This window comes from Ranitomeya variabilis, chromosome 5, assembly GCF_051348905.1.
Source record: "Ranitomeya variabilis isolate aRanVar5 chromosome 5, aRanVar5.hap1, whole genome shotgun sequence".
Lineage (NCBI taxonomy): Eukaryota > Metazoa > Chordata > Amphibia > Anura > Dendrobatidae > Ranitomeya > Ranitomeya variabilis.
In genome coordinates this window covers 413,526,243-413,546,256 of record NC_135236.1, presented here as the reverse complement: position 1 = coordinate 413,546,256, position 20,014 = coordinate 413,526,243, and the positions used below count along the sequence as shown (strand labels likewise).

Sequence of the window (20,014 nt, the reverse complement as noted above, 5' to 3'; positions counted from 1 at the left end):
AGAAAGCGGGGCACCTGCTCTCAGTGGCAGCTTCGGCACAACGGGAATCCTCGCATGTATACGCAATTAAAACAATGGAAGGTAATGTGGTTACACAAGGGGATCAAATTTTGGATGTATTTAAACAATTTTACAGTGAGTTATACTCCTCTAAGATACATAAAGGTCAAGAGGAGATGAACAGGTATATGAGTGCGATTAAGCTTCCTAGACTAGGTGATGAAGATAGAGAATGGATGAATAGGCCGATGGCAGCGGAGGAACTGAGGGTGGCACTGGCGGACATGGCGGGTAATAAGGCCCCGAGGGCGGACGGCATTCCGGTAGAGGTGTACAAAATTTTTAATGAAGAAATAATAACTAAATTGTAGAAGGTATTTAATGAGTCGTTGGAGAGGGGAATACTGCCTACATCTATGAGAGAGGCCATTGTTGTGGTCATTCCTAAAGCTGATAAGGATCTGCTGAATCCGGAGTCCTACAGACCAATCTCACTCCTTACGGCGGATATAAAGATTTTGGCGAAGGCCTTGGCCAACAGACTAACCCATGTGATTGATAAAGTAATCCACCCAGATCAATCTGGATTTATGCCCAACAAATCTACAGCAATCAATTTAAGGAGACAATATTTAAATATGCAAATTCCAGCCGAAAATGCTGGAAAGAGAGTGGTGGTGTCTTTAGATGCCCATAAGGCCTTTGATTGTGTAGAATGGAATTATTTGTGGTCGGTTTTGTTGTGCCTTGGGTTCGGGCCTAAGTTTATATCTTGGGTGGGGTTGCTATACTCCTCTCCAATGGCAAAAATTAGAGTACATAATAAATTATCTGATAGTTTCTCATTGCAAAGGGATACAAGGCAGGGGTGCCCATTTTCTCCGTTGCTATTTGCCCTAGCTGTGGAACCCTTGGCCACTCAATTAAGGGAGGCACGAGAGATAAAAGGATTTGTCTATGGAATGAAGGAGGAGAAGATGATTGTGATGCCGCAATTGTTATATGTACTACATAATTCTCCAATTTGGATTCCGCAGAGTAGGTTCCGTAAAATTAAATCACTGTTTGGCGAACTAATAGGGGGGGGGGAAAGCCCAAGGTTTAAACAAGAAACTTTGCAGAGGCCAAAGGCGGAAGGGGGCTTGGCGCTCCCTAACCCTTGGGTATATTTGCCAGCATATTGGAGGATGGGGGGAGGAGATGGGAAAGGGGCAATCGCCCAGTAGTTTGAGATATTTGTTTGGAAAATGGCCTCTGGGTGAGAGTTTGGAAGGGGGGCAATTTTTGAAACTGGGTTCTCGGTTTCCTACTGTTCTCCTAATTCATAAGGTATGGGAAAAAGTTAGGGTATGGGTTAACAGATTTGGGGGTGTCACGGGCCTTACCAAATACTCACCTATATGGGATAATATAAACTTACAAGAATTTAAGCAAATGGAAGGATATGGGCCATGGAGAGAGGCAGGAATTAGAAAGATGGGTCAGCTACTGGGTCAAGGGGGACTTAAGTCATTCGTGGAGTTACAAACAGAATTCTAGTTATCACATTTAAATTTATATCATTATAAAAGAATTCAGCATGCGTATCAGTCGCAATGTCGGAGAAAACTTATTGAGATCCAGATTGATATCACGCTGGCTTCCATTTTGGAGAACAGCGGGACAAGGGGGGCAATTTCAGAAGTGTATAGAGATTTATTATTCACCTTTCTAGTCAAACATCCCATCAAGTCTAGAGTGAAATGGGAAGCTGAATTGGGAGAGTTAAATGATGATAGATGGGAATCTATTTTAGAATATGTGACTAAGATCTCTATGAGCGAACCTGGGAGGATGTCTCAATTATATGTGATTCATAGAGCTTACAGAACTCCCGATAGACTGTTCAAGATGGGTTTGAGGTCTGATTCCGAGTGTCCACGATGTTCGCAGGAACAGGCAGACATGTTACACATGCTGTGGCACTGCCCTAGATTGTCTGCCTTCTGGACAGTTGTATTGAATCTGATTGAATTGGTATATAGGTGTGTCATTCCCAGAGACCCTTTGGTCTGTATATTAGGCTATGTGGAAGAAATAGCAGTGGTATCTATGGTTAAACTGGCGATTGCTAGACTGTTATTCATAGCAAGGAAATTGATAGCTCGGTTCTGGATCAGGGAGGAGCCTCCGACTAGACGAGACTTTCTTACGCAGGCAGATCATATAATTTTATTGGAAAAAACTATCTATACTAAGAGAAATAAACTAGATGTATTTCAAAAGATATGGCAGCCATGGATAGAATGGAATTAGAATTGTGGGGAGGATGCATAATGGTATAGATGATGTTCATACTATACAATTGTATTTGAATTGGGGAAGGAATATCGGATGGAAAATTGGGAAGGCATTAAAGGGGTCTCGAAGGGGGGGATGGGGGGGAGTTTTGTTCATAAAATATATGACTATCTGTGAATAACAGCTTGGTGTCATTTGTTATAATTGTTTTTCCTTAATAAAAATTTATCTGATTAAAAAAAGAGAATTGTAAACAATAATTATTTTCTCATTTGTTGTTGTGCTAAAGTTTTGTAATTTCATAAACATTTTTAGACCATCGTGTAAACAGGTATGATTCCTTTCCTTCACATCATGTTCCGAGTGATATGTAAAATAATGCTATTAAAATGAATGCTGAGTGAACATAGTGTGATCGCAGCTGTTACAAATTATCAGCTACATGCAAACCGATCAGCAATTGCATTAGGTTTGTGGCAGTGCTCTATTAAAGGGAACCTGTCACCCCCAAAATGAAAGGTGAGCTAAGCCCACCGGCATCAGGGGTTTATCTACAGCATTCTGGAATGCTGTAGATAAGCCCCCGATGTATCCTAAAAGATGAGAAAAAAAGGTTATTTATACTCACCCAGGGGCGGTCCGGTCCGGTTCTGGTTTGATGGGCGTCACGATCCGTGGCCTCCTATCTTCATCAGATGACGTCCTCTTCTGGTCTTCTGGCTCCGGCGTACTTTGTCTGCCCTGTTGAGGGCAGAGGAAAGTACTGTAGTGTGCAGGCACCGGGAAAGGTCAGAGAGGCCTGGCGCCTGCGCACTGCAGTACTTTGCTCTGCCCTCAACAGGGCAGACATAGTACGCCGGAGCCGCAGCGTGAAGACCAGAAGAGGATGTCATCTGATGAAGATAGGAGGCGCCGAACCGCGACACCCATCGGACCAGAACCGGACCGGGACCGCCCCTGGGTGAGTATAATCTAACCTCTTTTTCTCATCTTTTAGGATACATCGGGGGCTTATCTACAGCATTCCAGAATGCTGTAGATAAGCCCCTGATGCCGGTGGGCTTAGCTCACCTTTCATTTTGGGGGTGACAGGTTCCCTTTAAAAAACAGGTGTCTACCAAGGCAAATATATGGGGTCAACAAACACAAAAGTGAAGGCACCAGCACACGTCTGGAATTGCTCCGGAAATTTCCTCGGCAATTCCGGAACTCCCTGCTGCAGGAAAAATGCATGCGGAATTGGCATGCGCTTTCCCGCTAAACACTAGCGTTTTACAAGCGTAATTAGCTTGCAGAATGCTAGCATTTTCCAAGAGATCTGTAGCATCGCTTGGAAAACTGATTGACAGGTTGGTCACACTTGTCAAACCTAGTGTTTGACCAACTTTTGATGCAGCATCAAAAGTAAAAGATATTATGTTAAAAATAATAAAAAATTGTGATATTCTCGCCTTCCGGCATCCCCCGCACCGTTCCCGATGCTCGCGATGCTCCCGTTCCCAGTAATGCATTGCGAGAATGACCTGTGATGACGTAGCGGTCTCGCGAGACCACTACGTCATCACAGGTCATTGCCGCAAGGCATTATTGGGAACAGGAGCATCGCGAGGAGTGGGAAGACTGGTGGGGGCTCTCCTCCACCCTGGGTACCAACCGCACATGATCCGCTTACTTCCCGCATGGTGGGCATAGCCCCATGCGGAAAGTAAGCGGATCAATGCATTCCTATGTGTGCGGAATCCCCGCGATGCCACACAAAGAATGAACATGCTGCGTTTTTTTACGGAATGCGATTCCGCCGTAGAAAAAGACGCAGCATGTGCACAAAAATTGAGGATTGCATTCTAATAGGATGCTTAATGTATGCATTTTTTCACGGTTTTATCGCGTTTTTATAGCGAAAAACCACAAAAAAAAAATGAAAAATCGTGAACGTGTGCACACAGCCTTAGGGTGCCAACTTCTGATGCCAGGCAGGTTCATCTGATAGGGCAAAGTAGGAAAAGTATTTTTCTCGTAATTGTCATCTCTGGCCCTATCAGGTGAACCTGCCTGGCATCAGAGGTTGGCATCCTAATAGAGACAAAAGATCAGAATGTTTATTAGCATTTGCACATTTATCTTTTCAAATGTCAGTGTATACAGTTGTGTTCAAAACTTTACATACCCCAGCAGAATTTTTGCATTCTTTGCCTTTTTTCAGAGAATATGAATGATAACACCAAAACTTTTTCGCCACTCGTGGTTATTGGTTGGGTGAAGCTATTTATTGTCAAACTACTGTGTTTTCTCTTTTTAAATCATAATGACAACCCAAAACATCCAAATGACCGTGATCAAAAGTTTACATACCCTCGTGATTTTGGCCTGATAACATGCACAGAAGTTGACACAAATGGGTTTAAATGGCTATTAAAGGTAACATCCTCACCTGTGACCTGTTTGCTTGCAATCAGTGTTTGTGCATAAAAGCTGAGTGAGTTTCTGGGATCCAGACAGACTCTTGCAGCTTTCATCCAGCCACTGACATTTCTGGATTGTGAGCCAAGAAAAGGTAGTTGAACTGTATAAAACAGGAAAGGGATAGAAAGATATCCAAGGAATTGATGATGCCAGTCAGCAGCGTTCAAACTGTGATTAACAAATGGAAACTCAGGGGCTCTGTAAAAACAAAACCACAGTCAGGTAGACCAACTAAAATGTTGCCCACAACTGCAAGGAAAATTGTTCGGGATGCAAAGAAAAACCCACAAATAACCTCAGCTGAAATAATGGACTCTCTGAAAACTAGCGGTGTGTAATAATTATAGGGGATAACTCAGGAGACTCTTTGCGTGGAACAAGACAACTACAGGACACAGTTTTATAAGTGGTAAAGTCTATATTATAACACGGTGATTCAAACAGGTGCAGAGAGAAAGTCAAGTCCACAACACTTGGTGTAAATATTAAACGCAGCTTAGCAGTCTATAGGAAACTTCAGAGGAAAATGCAATCACGCAGAAAGTCTATGAAGCACAATTATTCTTGAGGATACTTGACACGAATAAGTCCTTGTTTTAGTCCAAACACAGATAGATATGCTTATAAGGCAGTTCAAATAATATCTTAGCTCAACCAGGGAGGCCTGGGTAAAAATCTCAGGTTTTTGCAGAGCAGCAACAGCTTACATGTCCAGCTAATGCAGATGGAAGTAAACACGAGCAGCAGATGAAGAGGGATTACTGGAAACTGGTGTATGCAGCAGGAACTCAGAGCAGAGTAGCAGGATCACCACACAGGTTCACAGGAGCAGGTATATAGCCAGGGAGTCACCAGAGTCAGGAGCTGGATGCAAGGCAGAATACTCTAGCACAGACTGAAAGCTGGGGTGGAGTTTTATAGCAGGAAGACACAGTGCACATGAGAACAAAGACGCCATCTTGGAAAAGGGCAGTAATGCACAAAAGGTAATAAAAATGTTCAGAGTCCTGACACGGTGTGGCTGTTAAAAGTTGCACAATTAGGAGGCACTTGAAGAAAAATGGGCTGCATGGTCAAGTCGCCAGAACAAAGCCATTACTGCGCAAATGCCACAAAGTATCTCAAAATTGAACTTTTTGGCCACAACCATAAACGTTAAATTTGGAGATAGATCAACAAGGCCTATGAAAAAAGAAACACTATTCCTACTGTAAAGCACATGGGTGGATCGCTGATGTTTTGGGAATGTGTGAGCTAGAAGGGCACAGGAAACTTGGTTAAAGTTGAAGGAAAGAAGAATGTAGCATGTTATCAGCAAATACCGGAGGCAAATTTGCAATCATCGGCCTGGAAGCTGCGCATGGGACGTACTTGGACGTTCCAACATGACAACCATCAAAAACACAAGGCCAAATCGACCTGTCATTAGCTATAGCAGAGCAAAGTGAAGGTTCTGGAGTTGCCACCTCAGTCTCCTGACCTCAATAGCATTGAGCCACTCTGGGGAGATCTCAATCGCAGAGTTCATGCTAGACAACCCAGGAATTTACAGGAACTGGAGGCTTTTTGCCAAGAAGAGTGGGCAGCTTTAGCATCTGAGAAAATAAAGAACCTCATCCACAACTACCACAAAAGACTTCAAGCTGTCATTGATGTTAGAGGGAGCAATACACGGTATTTAGAAATGGGGTATGTAAACTTTTGATCAGGGTCATTTGGATGTTTTGAATTGTCATTATGATTTAAAAAGAGTAGTTTGACAATAAATGGCTTCACCCAACCACTAAGCATGACTAGAGAAAAAGTTTTGGTGGTATCATTCAAATTCTCTGAAAAATGGCAAAGAAAGCAAAAATTCTGGCGGGGTATGTAAGCCTTTGAGCACAACTGTCTATACATACATACATACATACATACATACATACATACATACATACATACAAAGTCATCTTTTGCATTTTAAACATTACAAAAAGGAAGGTAGGCCGATGCAAAAGTTTAGGTACCTTTGGAGATTTGTGTTGTCAGATAACTTTACCAAGGTTTCAGACCTTAATTAGTCAGTTAGTCAGTTAGGGTTATGGCTCATTCACTATCATAGTTAGGAAAGGCCAGGTAATGCAAATATCCCAGCTTTGTAAAAACCTAGCCTCCTCTAACCTTGTGCAAAATAACAGCAGCCATGGATTCTTCAAAGCAGCTGCCTGGCACTCTGAGAAGGAAAATGGTGGAGGCCCACAAAGTAATGAAAGGCTATATATAAGAAGATAGCAAAGTGTTTTCAAGTTGCCATTTACTCAGTTTGAAATGTAGTTAAGAAATGGCAGTTAACAGGAACAGTGGAGGTCAAGATAAGGTCTGGAAGACCAAGTAAAATTTCAGTGAGAGCTGTGCATAGGATTGCTAGAGAGGCAAATCAGAACCCCCGCTTGACTGGAAAAGACCTTCAGCAGACTCTGGAGTTGTAGCACATTTTCTGCTGTTCAGAGACACCTGCACAAGTATGACCTTCAGAAGAAAACCCCTCCTGCGTCCTCACCAGAAAAAATCAGCATCAGAAGTATGGAAAAGAACATCTGAACAATCCTGATGCATTTTGGAAACAAGTCCTGTGGACCGATTAGGTTAAAATGGAACTCTTTGGCCACAAACATATGTGTGGAGAAAAAGGGCACAGAATATCAGGAAAAGAATGTCTCGCCAACCATTATGCATGGGGGAAATCAATCATGCTTTGGGGTTGTGTTTCAGCCAATGGCGCTGTGAACATTCCACAGCAGAGTGCCAAAACTTTTTCATTGGCCTATTTTGCTTTTTGTAATTTTTAAAATGTAAAAAATTACGATATATACTTTTTTTTGCCTAAAATACAAAAGGTGTCATCTTTAACTTAACTTTTAGAGATCATTTCATCTTCAACTTGCTTAACTGTTCGCAATAACATTAATTTTGACCAGGGGTGCCCAAACTTTTACATGCCACTGTAGGTGACAAGGCAAAAGGTCTTAAACTGCTTGAAAAAAGATAGCGCTCATACATTTGGCAACACAGTCCAAGACTCAGTCCATGTGTGAGATAGCGTTCCCTGAGTGGGTTTGGGGACACTCGCTTGGCAATGGGATTAAAGCACTCAGGCACTGTTTCTCTCAAAAACAGTCTATTCGGTTTATTAAACATCATAAACTGCACCACAATCAGTTCATTATTTACATCACCGGAACATCATAAGCACTGACAGTCTGTTCCAATGGTAGAAACTTCTCTGCCCGTAACCTCCTTTATCTGGAGTTACCTTACAGGAGCCCCTGCTCCACACGCTGACTCCTATCAGTCTGGGTTCCCAGGGAAGCTGCCTAACTGGGATCACCGTCCTTGTGACCAGGGCCCTTCTGATAGTCCAAACCCGCAGAAGGTTCTGTATCTTCCCCAACACAGTAGCCATTACAAACTCTGCAGATATGGCCTCTCCGTGCGCTATTCAGGAAGTCCAGTCCCAGGCATTTCCAACACACAGGCCTTCAGTCCATAGCCTCACCATGTGCTTCCAGGAATCCAGTCCACTCCAGGGCATTCCAACACACGTGCTATCCAGGACTTCACACTCTGGCCATTCGGGTCCATGCACTCTGAACATGTGACCAAACCCTGGTCACATTATGTAGCTGTAACCACCCCATAGGTGGGAGTTGTGTGGTTAGTCAGTCCCGCCCCGCTCTCCAATTAACCCTGCAAGCCTCCCTTTTAACTATACAAATACTTGTGGGAGACTACAGGTCCCAGAACAACAATACTACAGGCTTACAGCACAGACTTCTTCTGCGACACATACCAGCCATTTACAATCATGCCGGACACTGTTTCATTATCACCATTACAGATACGCCTCCATGCGTATCCTGAGGCGCACATACAGCACCCCTTGGCTGTAAAATGGGTCACTGCATCACATATGGTTACCATTTTTGTGGCAGAGAAATGCCTGACTCATGTCGCCACTGACGGTGGCTTCCTCAGGGGCCTGTCAGTGTATATCTGACCAGTGTTACTCACTTGATAAGATTGAAATTGGGGTTATGTGCTTATTGACTTCCATTTCTTGATCTGTTTGCCCTACTTTTAAGTCCCATATATGTTGCAGTTTGCATTAAATAAATGAGACTCTACCTGTATAGATATTATTTTGTGCCATTATATACGGTATGTATGTACTCATCCTGAGAAAACAGGTAGAGACAATTGTGTAAACAATCTTAATTTAAAGAAGGGATAGGATGTCACAACATGATCAGTGGTAACATCTGGACAGACCAGTATGTTCATGAAAATATAATTCCACATAAATCTCATGCAGTCTATGCTTCAAATAAGAGGATCCTTTGTATATATGTTAGCCATACACAACAAAAACCTCCACATCGCTGTCTCTCACACTTTCCACTTCACTTGATGCCATAGATTTCACACACACAGTGGTGCTCAACTGGAAGAACTACACAGTAGAAAATTTTCAGTAATGGAAAAAGTGAACGTGGCACTCACCACAGATGTGACATCAAAACTGTATTGTTCCAACATGGTACAGGAATACGACATAGAAACACAGCATTAGGTCCAATGTTTTGTGTCTCTACATTGTATTCCTGTACCATGTAGGAACAATAAACTATTGTTGTAAGGTCTGTGGTGAGTTCTTGTCTTTTACCTAGGAAAGTAAACTGCAGTAATCAGACTGTTAAAGGTGCTAATTTTTTAACAACTGACACCACCAATTTTTTTTTTATCTTTATCCCTTTCAGTTTTCTATGTTGAATCATGAATGACAAATTTGGTTATTTTCAATCACTTTACTTTTTCTTACAGGGTAAAAGAGAAGAGGCCTCCTCACATGAATCTGAAGACGATTAAACCGCAACCGACATGAAATTCTACCTCAAAAAGCAGTTGTTTCTTAGTTTCAGATTCAGTCCCTTCAGTTTATCTGGATCTCAGAAATGAAGATACTGCCTTGACCACTTAATTTGTACCACCAACATCTCTCCACTTCTTGTTTAAGGGAAGGAACAAAGTCACCCAACCTCTATAAGAACTTTTGGTTAATTACTTTCTTTGTAATTTTTTAACTGTCCAAGTTTTAGCGCTAAGAAAAAAACTGCTGTAAAACAGGGACAGAAATGGTGATATTTTTTTAAATGCTGTTTTATTCTTAACCTACTAATCAAGTATTTTGTTGGACAGACACTTTTATGTCAGATTTTAGTTTTGCCACTCATTGCACTGCATAAACATCCAGATACTTGTAACATAAAGTATGTTAAAATGGGCATTGAACTAGGAAGCTTGGTGGCTATCCTTAAGTAGTTTTCAACCAGCTAACATTTTCATTTGATAAATATCCCATAGAAACCAAAGATTGAGAATTTTGATACCCCAAATTTTTGCTACCTTTGTCTTACAGCTAGTGACTGCTGATTCATTCATATTTTTATAGTTCATGAAAAATTGTGGGATAAAAAACGAATTATTAAAACTAGACAATACTGTTTTACCTGTTGATCTTTAAAACTATATTGCATTATACAGGTTTTCTCTTTTTTTAGGTACCATAAAAATTACCAGAATAATATTCCTCCTTTTTGCCATTTTTTTTGCAAGTGTAGAATGCTAGAAAAACTAATGTCTCCAGAATTCATTACACCAACTGCCCACTTTATAGGATGGTGGACATACTTTAAAGATCCATGCTGCAAAAGCTGTATGATCCTTTTTGAAAGTTTAGTCTCGATCTCTGTCCACCTGGCCCACATATCCTATTGTTATGCCATGAATGGCTCACTTGGCACAAATATTTAAATATAATTTTGCCGCCATTGTGACATGAATTTTCAAAGTATACCAGCCACATTAGATCTATAAACCTATTTATTAATGTATACAGTAAAATACACGTAAAATGTCAGAATGGCAGTTAAATCCTGACATATAATGGTTTGTGCCAACATAGCCATTCATGGCATGTATATAATTTATTTATTTTAATTTTTTTTAAAGATTTCATAAAGGTTTCTAGTGTGAAATAGTTGCAGATAAAAGTATTTTTAGACTGTTCTCTTAAAGGAAAACAGTCTAAAAGAATTCCCTCCAGTTTCATTACATTGCAGATATTTGAAGGTAAAAATTAAAATGCACATATCAATATCTGCTCAGAAGCAGAACTGTTTTCGCAAAGGAAATTCGAAAATGCATCTATGCATTGGTGTCATGTATAAGAAATAGGATTTACTGAACTGTCAAAATGGTTGATATGTGGAATATATGTTCCTGGCCATAGCATATGGATAATAGTATTGGAAAACCTAAACATTAAAACTAGAGCAGCTTTTATGGCATCCCATTCCAAATCCATAGGCACTATAACCCCCCCCCCCCCCCTTTGCAGCTGTAACAGCTTCCACTGTTGTGGAAAGACTTTCCACAAGACTTTGGAGTATATGTATGTTTGAATCATTGTCCATTCATCTTGAAGAACGTTGGAGAGGTCATACACTAAAATACAATAAGAGGGACTGGTTTATAATCTCCATTGTAGATCATCCCAAAGGTGTTCCATGGGCTTGCGGTCAAGGCTCTGTGTTCTTCCTAAGTGCACTGGGGTATAGTTATGTTGGAATAGAAAAGGGCATTTCCAAAACTTCCCACGAAGTTGGAAGCATGCAATTCTCCAAAATATTTTAGTATGATGAAAACAACCCTTTAAAACCAATCATATAGCATAACGTTCCTGCAACAAATGTTAGAGTTTGCACCATGCAGTCAGACAGGAAATGTTCTGGCATTTGCCAAACCCAGTCTATCCATCAGACTGCCAATAGAGAAGTTTGATTTGTTACTCCAACTTAGAACACTTTTCATTTGCTCCATAGGGTAACATTTACAAAGGGAAGAAATTTCACAATCTGACTCGTCGCAATGTTGGCATCCTCTTACCAAGCTCAAATTTATTTAGTTCTGTAGATATGTTCCAATACTTTGTCAATAGATTGTACATTTCTCTTTAGTGTATTGTTTTTATACATGACCCCATTGTCTAGAACTTTTTAATGAAAAAAAGTATAGATTTACGATGTCTTCATGCACATAGTTGTTTGTTTGCTGAACGGGTAGTAAGGAAGCAGTAGTTACCTGAGAAGACAGGACTGTTGTACTTTACATTCAGTAAAATGACACATACACCTTTTTAGTGACAGGCTCTATTTCCATCACATGTGGCCATAATGATTCATCTGCACAGAATAAATTGCTTTTTTTTCTGTGAATTTGGCATTTTCAGGTTTACCGAATGTATGTATTAAAAATTGAAGACAGGAAGTTATGACGGATAACAAATTAATAGTTGCAATGTAGTTAGTACAAAAAAAATTTGCAGAATCAAAGTGCCTATGCATGATTAGATACACATCAATTGTTGTTCAAAAACCAGCATAGGGTAAGCTCATCAATTACAGTTTGCCATAGGCAATTAGACCCTATCTCAAGATTAAGGTAAAATATAACTTTTAATTCAAACTATTAAAGAAGAATTAAGTTAAACTCTGCTAAGCTAGTGAGTATCCACCACTAGCATATTAATAAGTAAACTGTCTGATCATCTGGATTTGTCTCTAATATCCTGCATAATATTATTTATTACATAGATAGTGGGGCTGCTACCACTACTTTCATTAGGAGTTTATGCACACTCCACTAGCTAGCTACTAAAACAACCTTTTAGGCCTCCCCAACATGTTTCACCAGGCCTAGGAGTTGTTTTAGTAGATAGCTAGTGGAGAGTGCATAAACTCCTAATGAGAGTAGCGGTAGCAGCCGCACCAACTCTATGGAATAAATAATAATAACCTTAATCTTTATTTAGGGTGTAATTGCCTATGGCAAACTGTAATTCATGTACATGATTAGAAACACTTGGCTGCTATCTTCTAGAAGTTGCACCACACTTGTCCGTGGGTTGTGCCTAGTCCCTCATTATGTAAGGGAAAACCAATAGAATTATTATAAACCAAATGGGGTATAATAGCAATCTAAAAAAATATATAAGGAGTTGTCCATTTACATTTTGTATCTGTTTCCTGTTCATATAAAGATCAAAGACAGCCATACTTACCCATTGCTGCTCCTGGGCCAGCTCTCTGCTCCTGCGTCTGGTCATCATGTCATCAGTTGTGACTCCTCAGCAGTCTAGAACACTACCGTGGAAAAAGCAATACAATAGTGGTGAGCACACCTAAAATAATGATAATTGTATTAGAGACAATACAAGTACAAAACCATTAAAACACATACCGATATCCACTGTATACAGTGAAGAAATAGGCAGTAAGCTAAAGACGTAATTGACATGTGTAGCAAGACGTGAACTAATTAAGAATATATTGACCAGTTCGGCTATGAAAACAGATGTAATATTGAATACATAGCTAAAACCTGTGAAGAAGCATGTAATAAGGTAATGATCAAAAAGGAACAAAAAAAGTCTTATACAATGCCTACAAGTAGTATTCAACCCCCTGCAGATTTAGCAGGTTTAATAAGATGCAAATAAGTTAGAGCCTTCAAACTTCAAACAAGAGCAGGATTTATTAACAGATGCATAAATCTTACAAACCAAAAAGTTTTGTTGCTCAGTTAAATTTTTATAAATTTTAAACATAAAAGTGTGGGTCAATTATTATTCAACCCCTAGGTTTAATATTTTGTGGAATAACCTTTGTTTGCAATTACAGCTAATAATCGTCTTTTATAAGACCTGATCAGGCCGGCACAGGTCTCTGGAGTTATCTTGGCCCACTCCTCCATGCAGATCTTCTCCAAGTTATCTAGGTACTTTGGGTGTCTCATGTGGACTTTAATCTTGAGCTCCTTCCACAAGTTTTCAATTGGGTTAAGGTCAGGAGACTGACTAGGCCACTGCAACACCTTGATTTTTTGCCTCTTGAACCAGGCCTTGGTTTTCTTGGCTGTGTGCTTTGGGTCGTTGTCTTGTTGGAAGATGAAATGACGACCCATCTTAAGATCCTTGATGGAGGAGCGGAGGTTCTTGGCCAAAATCTCCAGGTAGGCCGTGCTATCCATCTTCCCATGGATGCGGACCAGATGGCCAGGCCCCTTGGCTGAGAAACAGCCCCACAGCATGATGCTGCCACCACCATGCTTGACTGTAGGGATGGTATTCTTGGGGTCGTATGCAGTGCCATCCAGTCTCCAAATGTCACGTGTGTGGTTGGCACCAAAGATCTCGATCTTGGTCTCATCAGACCAGAGAACCTTGAACCAGTCAGTCTCAGAGTCCTCCAAGTGATCATGAGCAAACTGTAGACGAGCCTTGACATGACGCTTTGAAAGTAAAGATACCTTACGGGCTCGTCTGGAACGGAGACCATTGCGATGGAGTACGTTACTTATGGTATTGACTGAAACCAATGTCCCCACTGCCATGAGATCTTCCCGAAGCTCCTTCCTTGTTGTCCTTGGGTTAGCCTTGACTCTTCGGACAAGCCTGGCCTCGGCACGGGAGGAAACTTTCAAAGGCTGTCCAGGCCGTGGAAGGCTAACAGTAGTTCCATAAGCCTTCCACTTCCGGATGATGCTCCCAACAGTGGAGACAGGTAGGCCCAACTCCTTGGAAAGAGTTTTGTACCCCTTGCCAGCCTTGTGACCCTCCACGATCCTGTCTCTGATGGCCTTGGAATGCTCGTTTGTCTTTCCCATGTTGGCCATGTATGAGTGCTGTTCACAAGTTTGGGGAGGGTCTTAAATAGTCAGAAAAGGCTGGAAAAAGAGATAATTAATCCAAACATGTGAAGCTCATTGTTCTTTGTGCCTGAACTACTTCTTAATACTTTAGGGGAACCAAACAGAATTCTGGTGGGTTGAGGGGTTGAATAATAAATGACCCTCTGAAAAGACTTTTCACAATTTAAAAAAAAAAAAAAAAAAAAAAATAACATTCTTTTTTGCTGCAGTGCATTTCACACTTCCAGGCTGATCTACAGTCCAAATGTCACAATGCCAAGTTAATTCCAAATGTGTAAACCTGCTAAATCTGCAGGGGGTTGAATACTACTTGTAGGCACTGTATACCAACCAGTGAGGTAATATACTAAACATGTGTAACAGCTGTAAAGACGAAATAGCCAAATATTGAACCCAATATAAGGTCAATAGGTATCAAATAAGCCCACAATATGAGAGATAAAGCCAAATAAACAAACTCAAAATGTAAACTATAACAGTGTAGCCTGGAGAAACAAAGCCCTATAGAAGGTAGCCTGAATATCAGTAAAAATAGAGACAATTATAGCACCTAATTGAATGGAAGCATAGCCTAGATGTGAGTAAGTCACAGACCCCATGCGTATCGCTGCATGTCACAGCTTTATCTGGGGACATGTGCTCAGCAGTCTGGTGCCATCTACATTGCCCAGTGCTAGTCTACAGTGGCCACGTGACATGACCACTGCAGTCTCGTAAACAGAGAGGCAGCTGCAGAGAGCCACGCTGTTTTTGTGGTTTCTTTTTCCTTTTTATGAACGGGAAACGAACAAATTAAAAATAATTAAGCCGGACAACAATTTAATCACATAAAATACATGTGACACCTCAGCACTTACAGTTAACTGACTGCACAAATAACAAGTAACCCTTTAAAAAAATGGCAGGAAGCAAGCATGATAAAATCCACGTGATATATGTTTGGCCAGTGTTATAGTGCCAGTTGGCCTTTAGGTTATCATCTTCATCCATGAAAGGGAACATGTATCTACAGCTCCATGGGATTATATGTGTCTTTATACTGAGAATATTATGTTCAGGATTTGTTGGTGACTCAATGCTAATAGAAATAGAAACCTCTAGAGCAGTTATTTCGTACATTGCTTTTACACAGGACATAGATCAATGAACATCAGGGTCATATGTTCTATTATACGTGCCTATTCCCAGAACTTGCCCTTGCCAGCAGATGTTTTATTCTCCTCACTACTCATGACTACCTCTGATTTTCATAGATCCCTACAGCCTCATTATTGAATGCTGCTAAACTCGGTATATTGCAGAGACCTGCAATAGAGCAGTTACATATCCATAATTGCATTTTGTATCTACTTAAACACAATAAGACCGTTATGCAAGTAATATCATTGTTTCATCAGGTTGTTACTTAATTTCAGCTTTGTATTTAGATTTCTGTATAATGAACTGTTAACTTGAATATATTTTTGTACTGAATTCTTCTAGGTTTTTAAGGATATTCTTTCTGATAATACACAATACAGAACATTGTTACCCTCTTTTTGATATATTACTGTCCATATGTGTACCTCAAATTTGTGTTGTTAAAGGAAAATGGAGTGATTGATAAAAACAAACAATTGTACCTCCAGATTTCCAACTAGGACAAAGTTACTATTAGATAATTTCAACAACATTTAGGACTGCAGTTAATCCCTAACCAAGTATAATGTAGAACATCATACTAAGTAAACACATATGTCAGTCCATGTTTGATATTGCCTTCATCAATACTTGAGAGCTAAAAGCAGCGCCGTTATAGCACTCTATTTTAACTCACATGGATCCCTATGCCTTCTAGTTAAAATCTTCAAAAAAAAAACTTGAAGCTTTGTAGGCGGGAAGATGCAAGTCTGTCTTTTGCATAATGCAATCATAAGTATGTGTTTAATGTAGTGGACTGAAATGTATTTCATGTATTTTACACAAATGTGATTTTATATTGTTTCATTAAGATGTATTATAAATTCTCAAGTAGAGTTTTTATTCTGTTTGTTTAGCCAGTATTTACACGTTCTTAACATTGTATTAATAACTGGGCAAGAGGGAGTTCCTCAGGGGTGTCTCCGCGGTCTGTATCATCTCCAAAAACACTATGTACCTCCAGCTAAGGCTGTAGGGGTAATAGCATTTAAATCATGTGTGGCTGGCTTACTAGAGCAGAAGCTACAGGAAAAAAAGTTGTGTTCTCTCTGCCACTGATTGTTTCCATTTATCAGGACGGTGCTGGGAACTCTTAGAGTCACCGCTCACTGCACAGTGTGCTGTAATCGTTCCCCTGCACTTTGGTTGACAGCCGACTTTACAGATATACACATATTGCAGAGCAATGTCAATGGCAAGGGGAGTGATATCAGCATGCTCACTGAATAGTGAGTGGAGACTGTAACAGCTCCCTACACTGATCCAATGATTCCTCTGCTGGGAAAATAAAACTCTTATCAGCACAGAATGACTGTTCAAACCAAAAACAGGCACTTGGTGCTTCATGGCGGAGCCAATCATTTATATACACCTTCCCACCTGCCTAGTTTCTATCTATCTCTGCCTCTATGAAGCCAGAGCTGTCAATCAAACAAGAGAGGGTGACGATTGAGGGAAAACAAGGCAGGGAAGGTGTATATAAAGGTACCGTCACACTAAGCGACGCTGCAGCGATAGCGACAACGATGCCGATCGCTGCAGCGTCGCTGTTTGATCGCTGGAGAGCTGTCACACAGACCGCTCTCCAGCGACCAACGATGCCGAGGTCCCTGGGTAACCAGGGTAAACATCGGGTTGCTAAGCGCAGGGCCGCGCTTAGTAACCCGATGTTTACCCTGGTTACCAGAGTAAAATGTAAAAAAAACAAACAGTACATACTTACATGCGTCCCCCGGCGTCCGCTTCCTGCACTGACTGAGCGCCGGCAGTAGCAGGGCACAGCGGTGACGTCACCGCTGTGCTGTGGTTTCACTTTCACTTTGCGGCGCTCAGTCAGTGTGGGAAGCGGACGCCGGGGGACGCATGTGAGTATGTACTGTTTGTTTTTTTTACATTTTACGCTGGTAACCAGGGTAAACATCGGGTTACTAAGCGTGGCCCTGCGCTTAGTAACCCGATGTTTACCCTGGTTACCAGTGTAAAATATCGCTGGTATCGTTGCTTTTGCTGTCAAACACAACGATACACGGCGATCGGACGACCAAATAAAGTTCTGAACTTTATTCAGCGACCAGCGACATCACAGCAGGATCCTGATCGCTGCTGCGTGTCAAACTAAACGATATCGCTAGCCAGGACGCTGCAACGTCACGGATCGCTAGCGATATCGTTTAGTGTGACGGTACCTTAAATGACTGGCCCCGCTATGAAGCACCAAGTGGCAGAAGTTAGTTTGAACAATCATTCTCTGCTTTTCAATGCAATTTAACTACAGATTACCACAACATCTGCTGGTAAATTGTGATTTTGGAATTGCCAGGTTCCCTGTAAGAGTACATTTGGTCATTTCAATTGTTCTGTGTGCCAATTACAAATTTGAAAATGGTTTTGGTTTTAACCCCTTTACCCCCAAGGGTGGTTTGCACGTTAATGACCGGGCCAATTTTTACAATTCTGACCACTGTCCCTTTATGAGGTTATAACTCTGGAACGCTTCAACGGATCTTGGCGATTCTGACAATGTTTTCTCGTGACATATTGTACTTCATGATAGTAGTAAAATTTATTCGCTATAACTTGCGTTTATTTGTGAAAAAAACGGAAATTTGGCGAAAATTTTGAAAATTTCGCAATTTTCCAACTTTGAATTTTTATGCCCTTAATTCACAGAGATATGTCACACAAAATACTTAATAGGTAACATTTCCCACATGTCTACTTTACATCAGCACAATTTAGGAACCAACATTTTTTTTTGTTAGGGAGTTATAAGGGTTAAAAGTTGACCAGCAATTTCTCATTTTTACAACACCATTTTTTTTAGGGACCACATCTCATTTGAAGTCATTTTGAGGGGTCTATATGATAGAAAATACCCAAGTGTGACACCATTCTAAAAACTGCACCACTCAAGGTGCTCAAAACCACATTCAAGAAGTTTATTTACCCTTCAGGTGTTTCACAGGAATTTTTGGAATGTTTAAATAAAAATTAACATTTAAAAAAAATTTTCACAACATTTATTTCAGCTCCAATTTGTTTTATTTTACCAAGAGTAACAGGAGAAAATGGACCCCAAAAGTTGTTTTTCAATTTGTGCTGAGTACGCTGATACCCCATATATGGGGGTAAACCACTGTTTGGGCACACCGCAGAGCTCAGAAGGGAAGGAGCGCCATTTGACTTTTCAATGCAAAATTGACTGGAATTGAGATGGAACGCCATGTTGCGTTTGGAGAGCCCCTGATGTGCCTAAACATTGAAACCCCCCACAAGTGACACCATTTTGGAAAGTAGACCCCCTAAGGAACTTATCTAGATGTGTGGTTAGCACTTTGACCCACCAAGTGCTTCACAGAAGTTTATAATGCAGAGCCGTAAAAATAAAAAATCATATTTTTTCACAAAAATTATCTTTTCGCCCCCAATTTTTTATTTTCCCAAGGGTAAGAGAAGAAATTGGACTCCAAAAGTTGTTGTGCAATTTGTCCTGAGTACGCCGATACCCCATATGTGGGGGTAAACCACTGTTTGGGCGCATAGCAGAGCTCGGAAGGGAAGGAGCGCCATTTGACTTTTCAATGCAAAATTGACTGGAATTAAGATGGGATGCCATGTTGCGTTTGGAGAGCCCCTGATGTGCCTAAACATTAAACCCCCCCACAAGTGACACCATTTTGGAAAGTAGACCCCCTAAGGAACTTATCTAGATGTGTTTTGAGAGCTTTGATCCCCCAAGTGTTTCACTACAGTTTATAACGCAGAGCCGTGAAAATAAAAATTCTTTTTTTTTTCACAAAAATGATTTTTTTTAGCCCCCAGTTTTGTATTTTCACAAGGGTAACAGGATAAATTGGACCCCAAATGTTGTTGTCCAATTTGTCTTGAGTACGCTGATACCCCATATGTGGGGGGGGAACCACTGTTTGGGCGCATGGCAGAGCTCAGAAGGGAAGGAGCGCCATTTGACTTTTCAATGCAAAATTGACTGGAATTGAGATGGAACGCCATGTTGCGTTTGGAGAGCCCCTAATGTGCCTAAACATTGAAACCCCCCACAAGTGACACCATTTTGGAAAGTAGACCCCCTAAGGAACTTATCTAGATGTGTGGTTAGCACTTTGACCCACCAAGTGCTTCACAGAAGTTTATAATGCAGAGCCGTAAAAATAAAAAATATTTTTTCACAAAAATTATATTTTCGCCCCCAATTTTTTATTTTCCCAAGGGTAAGAGAAGAAATTGGACTCCAAAAGTTGTTGTGCAATTTGTCCTGAGTACGCCG

The 20,014-nt window shown here is 40.8% G+C and overlaps 1 protein-coding gene across 2 annotated transcripts in view; it reads left to right on the top strand.

Moving 5' to 3' along the window:
• Positions 1–20,014, top strand: part of HMGA2 (high mobility group AT-hook 2) — a 494,709-nt gene that overhangs the window by 334,963 nt on the left and 139,732 nt on the right. The window contains exon 5 of one of the 2 annotated variants that reach the window (XM_077265186.1): positions 9,604–12,213. The exons of the other annotated variant lie outside the window; for it this stretch is intronic. Coding sequence (XP_077121301.1) covers positions 9,604–9,648 — 45 coding nt within the window. The 3' untranslated portion in view covers positions 9,649–12,213. Of the gene's footprint in view, positions 1–9,603; positions 12,214–20,014 lie in introns of those variants that run through there. 2 annotated transcript variants of the gene reach the window in all.